The sequence below is a fragment of the Amblyraja radiata genome, chromosome 5 (assembly GCF_010909765.2).
Source record: "Amblyraja radiata isolate CabotCenter1 chromosome 5, sAmbRad1.1.pri, whole genome shotgun sequence".
NCBI classification, from domain to species: Eukaryota; Metazoa; Chordata; class Chondrichthyes; order Rajiformes; family Rajidae; genus Amblyraja; species Amblyraja radiata.
Genome location: NC_045960.1, coordinates 46323241 through 46330252, shown reverse-complemented (window position 1 = coordinate 46330252; position 7012 = coordinate 46323241). Strand labels below are relative to the sequence as shown.

Below are 7012 nucleotides of genomic sequence, written 5' to 3'. Positions count from 1 at the left end.
CATTTTTCTACATTTGAACTGCCTTCATATCTAAACAGTATTTTGAGATGACTTGAAGTTGTACAAACTGCAAAATGAAGGTGTATCTTTCCTTATGTTGTTATTTGTGGTAAGTAGCATTAGAACTAAAACAAAAGTTAAGGGGCAGAAGTTGAAAACGAGCAAGATCACTGATAGTTATTTTCACAGGAATGTTGTCTAAGTTGCAGTGGCCCCACAGCACACATAAAATCTCATACCAAATGCAATAAAATAGAATTTTACATGTTTAACCACTATAAACCAGTAGAACTAATTGTAAATAAAATATAGCTCCCAAAATACTTGTTAAAGATTGAATCTCACGCAATAAAACACAATTTTACTTATTATGAAAAATGAAACAATGCTCGTTGAAAGAATAATAGTTATTAATATAACCACATTTAATGAAAAATGAATCTCCATATCAAACCTTTCAACCTGTCCTACAGGAAATGTACACAGCTGTCCACTGTGAGTACGTTTGCCTTACCTTTCATGCACTTAAGATTGTTATCATGTAATTATGATAGTGGCATTTATTTTCGTGTGACTTTTGGCCTGAAGTTCATAACATATGACATCACATGTTAGACTCCTGCTTTGATTTGCATAAACCTTTTGGTTAAATTATACGATTTCTATCTGAATAAATTCAGGCGTGGAGAGTTGTACATCCATGTTAAATTGAATTAAATGGCAGAATATGACTGAATACAGTTTAATAGATTTGGGAGTTTTTTATTGGTGTTTAAAACAAATGTTAAATACGCGATGAGAAATGCTGATGCAATTCTCATCGCATGTTTACCGTTTGTTATAAACATCAATCAACATCCATATTTCAACATTGTTCTTTAGTCATTATATAAATCACATTATCTCGCCAGATACATACACCACTTCCATTTAATATCAAAATATCCCTCACTTCTTTGCCACATATGCGCCAATTTCTTAGTGATTCGTAAACAAGGGTGCTGCACTATTTTTCCACGCCTTGTTTTGACGTGGTTTGCTGGACCAAATATTGATTAGATAATTTCCCCAGAGAGAAATCTGGTGGCAGCTTCCAACCAAAAGAAGCCCTGTCGTCCTTCGCCTGGTTTCTGAGTGTGTGTGGCAGTCGAATATCTTACCCCAGGTTAACTCTTTGCGGGTGAAGTGAAAGCGAGGAGGGGCGGGGAGAGGGGGTCTCGGGAGAGCCAGAGAACCATACCACGGGCGGCTGTTTTGCACTGTGTTGGAAAACGCTTAATGTTAAAATCTTTCACACTGCGAGCCATGTGTCCCAGTCCAATCAATGTCACTTCCACATACACAAAGCCGTATTCTGTATGGCTCTCTTTGTGCTGTGTGCGATCAGAGCCTGGATCTTTTTTTTTTAAGGTTTATCCACTTCGACCCTTCTCTTTGGGTCATCGTTGGGTTGAAGGAAGTCGCCATGGCAACTAGCAGTTCTTCTCCTATGGAATCAGGCATACAGCTTAGACTCACAGTAACCTAGACTCCACCGTGCGTGCGTGTGTGTGTGTGCGTGTCGAGGTTGAAGGGACGGTGTACAAACGGGACTAAAGTGGCCATAGGTATAGATTCCTCGTCGGTCCAAGAGACACCATCTACATCTGCGAGTTTACCTCCTACCACAGAGCGCCAGCACCCTGTGCAGAATGTGTTTACAGCCCAAAGGGGGGCGGGGGGGAGGAAATCAATCAATAATTTATCCACGCGTCAATGCGAAGTCATTTGTTTAAGCTACGAAACTCTCCGGACACCACAGACGGACGATCAGAAAAGCAGACTTCGGCACCGCAGTGATGATAGCAGATCCAATTGTAGCCCAACGCCACTGGTGGGGAGACACATTTAACAAACCATTTCACGTACTCCTTCTTCGTCGGCTGGAATCCAAAGTAGAACCTTTTCTCCTCCCCCCCCCCCCCTACTTGAACAAAGAGCGAGAGTGATAGAAAAATAAATGCATATTCTTCCCATTTGTGATATACACGCGAGAAGCAGTTGCATAGTAATACAGTAACGAAGCGTGCATCCGTATCGGCAGAATTGTGAGCATAAAACATATTCAGGGGGAGAGACGCCATTTGATAAATATATTTCGTTGGCAGCGGATATTTTGTTGGCTATGAGAAGCACGAATAGCAATCCAAATGTTTAACCAAGTTTCTTGACGAGGCGAATAGAAATGCTTTTGTCCGTGTGTATTTCTTCCGGGCATTTGTGTTTATTTCACTACCATCAGTAAACTAGATCACAAATCGCCAGCATCAGAAATTACCATCCTTGATTGAAACCCAATTAGCTGTGTGAACCCATTTAATCCAAGAGAGGGAAAGCACTTTAAACCTGTTTAGCATGTCACTTATATATCTATATACACACATATACATATATATATATATATATATTGCATCTCGCACCAAATCTAGTCCAGCCCAATGTAACCAGTAAGAAATCCCAGATTTTCCCCCTGCACCTTTTCAGCGATACATTTGGCGAGAAAATATTCTTGATTGTTTGCTACAATTGTTAGCCCCTCCCTGGCAGCCTGAGATTGGCGGAGTGCTGGATTTGAAAGGCTGTGATTGGAAGTGGCTGGATTCGGTTGGCGTCATTGCTAAGTAGCCCATTCATCTATGCATTTGGGCGTTGGACTCTGCATGTTATTAGCGCTCAGGGAGATTTCTCCATTTTCCCCCCTTGTCGAAAAGCAAAAGCTACAAATCTAGGATCTTTTTATTACCATTGCAACGTGGCCTTTTTCGCCCCCTTTTTTCTTGCTGTTCTGCATAAGGTTTGATTGCAGAGAACTTCGACTTTTTTTTCCTAGGGGTGTGATCCGGCTTTCCCCCCCTCCACTCCTCCTTCTGTCTGTCCGTCCCTGTGTGTGTGTGTGTGTAGCATTGAAAAGCCGGGCGTCTTTGTTCGCTTTCTTTCTTTCGCTGGCTGGGAGTTTCTTTGTTGTACAAGCATGGGAGCCCAATTCTCCAAGAACGCTGCAAATCGCGAAACTGTTGCTGAAAAAGCTGGGGAAGCTGCCGCCGGATCGCCTACTAAAACCAACGGACAGGTTTGTATTCATTTTGCGATAGATTTAGATATTCCTTGGATCATTTTGATGCAGTAGGTTCGTGGAATGCGGGGTTTTCAGCCGGTAACTTCGTGTTAACAAGAAATGTGGGGGGATCGTTGTAACAAAGAGTAGCCTCGATATGTGGGGCTCGATTGATCCTGTTCGATGTGTGATTTGTATCGTTTGGTTAAATTGTTAAACGAAGTGGTTGAATCGTGGGGGCGATTTCACTCCGCCTAATCGGTGTATGAGGAAGGGTCAGCGTTGAAATAATAGATGTCTTAAGCGTGGAAAATAAACATTTTAAATGGGCAATGGGGCTCATGTGTCTGGCCTCGCGTGGCGAGGGTTGATGGAAATCAAGTGTTGCTTCGATGTGGGTTTTGCCGAGCAGAGGTTACATATGTTGAGAACAATTGATATTTTAAGTCGGGGTATAGTAGGGGTTGTAGTCACGATTAAGATGCATCTCGCCTGGCCGGTGGTGTAGATGCATTTGCAATGTGAGGTGTATGTACTTGGCAGTGAAGTGCTTGAAACACCTTTTCGAGTGGAGTAGGGTTTAAAAGGCGCGTTCCCCCTGCAACCAGCAAACGCGGGCTACTGGTGTGATTCCCTCTTTGTGACAGTAACACCGCGCTAAACCCATAGTGACTGCGGGGACATCGACTCCAATCAGAAACCGTCGAGTCGCCCCCAGTAACAGAAGCTCGGTTTCTGTGTGTATTTTGTTTTGTGAGTGAACAGGTCCTGCTCGGCTGATCCAGGCTGGGACTTCGATTGCCTGCCATCGACGCCCGGAGCCACCAGTGGTTCGGGGCTCAAGCTGTGGTCAGGAGCGCCTCCTAGCGGCAACCCGGCTGGACTCAGAGCTCCCTCTCTCCCTCCCCCCACGCTTTCAAACACGGGCAGATGGCATCGCTGCACGTTAGCACCCAATGGGACACTTGGACAAAAGTCCTCCCTCCCCACCCCCAAGTCGCTGCTGCCTTTCCAGTTGCAAAGGGTACTACTTTGTCCAGCAGAGGGCCTGATGATTGTGTATTAAAATGTAAAATACCGTCCACCACAGCAATGGCTGTTTTGAAGGGGCGTGCAGTGTCCTTTGCTGTCTTCAGTACAATGCAAAGTGTCCATAATCATGGCCCGTTTTTTAATTTGAAATTGCTTCCTTCAATGCCAAAAACCGGGAATACTCGAGCAGGATGTTTGGGGAGACAGAATGTTTCAGCGATGGCTATTATTGCTAGATCCTGGTTTCTTTGAAATAAAATACGGTGTTTATTGTTTGTAGAGAACGGGAACCGCTATTGAACCTGTCCCCAGGTGTTGCCCATGACCTTGCAGCCGCTTCCACGGGATGTGCCTGTTTCATAGCCCACGGTCCTTGCAGCCCGGGCTGCAGAAACAAAGCACCTCTCTCCCCCCTCCCTCCTCCTTAATACAATGCGTAAGCAGTGTCGGGCCATTTTGTGTACATGTCGCTTCTTCCCTCCTGGGTGTTTTGAATAACCCTCCATTTTGTTCTGTGTCTCTCTCTCTGTCGCTTTCTGCGATCCGCAGGAGAACGGCCATGTGAAGGTGAACGGAGACGCCTCCCCTGCGGCGGCCGCCGCTGCCTCCTCCGCCTCCGAGGAGCCGGTGGAGAAGGAGGAGGTGCAAGCGAACGGAGCAACCCCGGCCGAGGAGACCAAGGAGCAGCAGCAGCCCCAGGAGGAAGGGGGAGAGGCGGCAGCAACAGCGGCCGCCGGCGGTAGCAGCACCCCGGCCACCAAACCCCAGGAGGGCAGCGGGGAGGGGGCGGCGGCGGCGGCAGCAGCAGCAGAGACCACCACCCCGGCAGAGGGAGAGGCTTCGGGCAAAGCCGAGGAAGGGGCTACAGCAACAGCAGGAGCGGCGGCCGCCGCCAGCCCCACCAACAGCGAGACCCCCAAGAAGAAGAAGAAGCGCTTCTCTTTCAAGAAATCCTTCAAGCTGAGCGGCTTCTCGTTTAAGAAAACCAAGAAGGAGACGGGGGAGAGCGGCGAAGGTGAAGCTGCCGCTGCCGCAGCCTCCACTGCCGCCGCCGCAGCCCCGGCCGCCTCTACAGAAGGCGAGAAGGAGCAAGGGGCAGCCGCGGATGCGGTCAATGCCGAGGAGAGCAAGCCCGCCCCTGAGGGCGACGCCGCTGCAGCCTCGGCGACCACCGCCACCGCCGCCGCCACCACCTCCACTCCCGCTGCTCCAGCGGAGGCTAAGAAAGATAGCACTGCCTCGCCAGAGGCTCAGCTCGAGGAGAAGGCTGCCGAAAGGCCGGACGTACAGGAAGCCAAAGCTCCGGAGGAGCCCAAGGCCAGCGAAGAGAAACCCACGGCAGAGGCGGCCTCGTCCAACCCAGCCCCCAGTGCTGAAGCATCCACAGCCGAGCAGGAAGCAGCAGCACCACCAGCAGCTGTCGCAGCCCCAGAGCCAGCTGTGCCAGAGGAGGCACCATCCGAGTCTAGTCCAGCACCAGCTACCGAATCAGCAGAGCAAAACCAATAAAGAGCCCCAAACTGGAGTAATAATCAAATGGACCTTTTTTCCATGTTTGTTTGTTGGAGTGGTGCCAGGTACTGGTTTGGAGAACTGTCTGACCAGGGATTTTAAAGGCTTTTTTTTAATTTTTAAAAATCCCAGCGCATTCATTCTGTTACCACCATTCCAACAGGCAGAGATGAGCCCCAAACCTCGCTCTGTCATTTTTTTTGCATCAGTATTACTGTTTTTGCATATTTTGCATCATTTTATACAAGTTTAAATTTTTTTTGGTCAATATATGGACACGTCCAATGGTGTGGATAATCTGGGTGGGTAAATCCTGGGTGAAATGTAAATGAAGTAATATTAAAACCACAATGCAGCGGTGTAGTTGCCAAGCAAATGTGCCACAAACTAATGATGTAAAGGATTAGTCTTTTAAAACAAAAAAAATCACATCTTACAAAAGTTATACCATACAGTTTACAACACTAAATCTTAATACAAGAAAACAAGGACATCCGTATCAAAATCAATAGTTTTAGTAATACATTTAAATCATAGAAACTTTTCACTTATCTCATTTTTAGCTGTACAAGTCAACGTGATAAGTAGAAGAAGGAAAAGTTGTATAGGCGTTATTGTTTATTGCTGGTTCATGACCTTAAAAGTGTAATTATGTATTACAGCAGGGTGTTTTTAACTGTGATTATGTATAAATGAAAACTTAATATCAAGAAGCACATGAAGTTTGCAACTCTTCACCCTGCCCATTTTGTAAAATTGCAGTCATCTTGGAAGATCTTTCAAAAACTTTTAAATGAAAAGCTGTGATAAGTGGAATGGTTGCTGTTTATATACTGTTGTATGTTTGGTTACAGCAGTCAATGCTTTTTTTTTCAGTCGTCTTTGACAATTGGGAAAACTCTTCAGATGCAATGCGTTTTGTGTAGCATCTTGTCTATCATGGTTTTTTGTAAATACTGGAGAAGCTTTGACCAATTTGACTTAGAAATGGAATGTAACTTTGCTTACAAAATTGCTATTAAACTTCTCTGCTTAAGGTGTTCTAATTTTCCGTGAGCACACTAAAAGCAAAAATAAATGTGAATAAAGTTTCAACTTTAGTGTTTTTTTTTATTCTGTTCATTTTGTAGTTGGGTGTGGTGTGTTCATAGCTACACAAAATGGTAGGCTGGTAGATCAGTCTACATCACAGCTGAAGTGGTGAGGAGGAAGGTGCAAACAGAAGGTAGAAAAGATGAATCAGTTGAGATGCTTAAAGTGTTTGCTTTATTCTCTTACCTTCTATCAATCACCATCTTGCAACTTTCTGTCCACCTTATTTCAATACACTTTCTGTGCACCCAGAAAATTATGGGTTTATATAATTCCTTAACT

The 7012-nt window shown here is 45.5% G+C and overlaps 1 protein-coding gene across 1 annotated transcript; it reads left to right on the top strand.

Annotated features, from left to right (window-relative positions):
* The first annotated feature begins 2625 nt into the window (after positions 1-2625).
* On the top strand, positions 2626-6738 carry marcks (myristoylated alanine rich protein kinase C substrate). Its single transcript, XM_033021145.1, has 2 exons — positions 2626-3109; positions 4676-6738. The coding sequence occupies exons 1-2, from the start codon at positions 3011-3013 to the stop codon at positions 5633-5635; spliced, it is 1059 nt and encodes a 352-aa protein (XP_032877036.1). The 5' UTR covers positions 2626-3010; the 3' UTR covers positions 5636-6738.
* Positions 6739-7012: the final 274 nt, after the last annotated feature.

What these genes read in the sequence shown, in the direction of transcription:
- marcks (XM_033021145.1), top strand. Translation starts at nt 3,011, where the DNA reads ATGGGAGCCCAATTCTCCAAGAACGCTGCAAATCGCGAAACTGTTGCT. An exon ending in CTACTAAAACCAACGGACAG is followed by an intron (nt 3,110 to 4,675) that starts GTTTGTATTCAT and finishes TGCGATCCGCAG; the next exon opens with GAGAACGGCCATGTGAAGGT.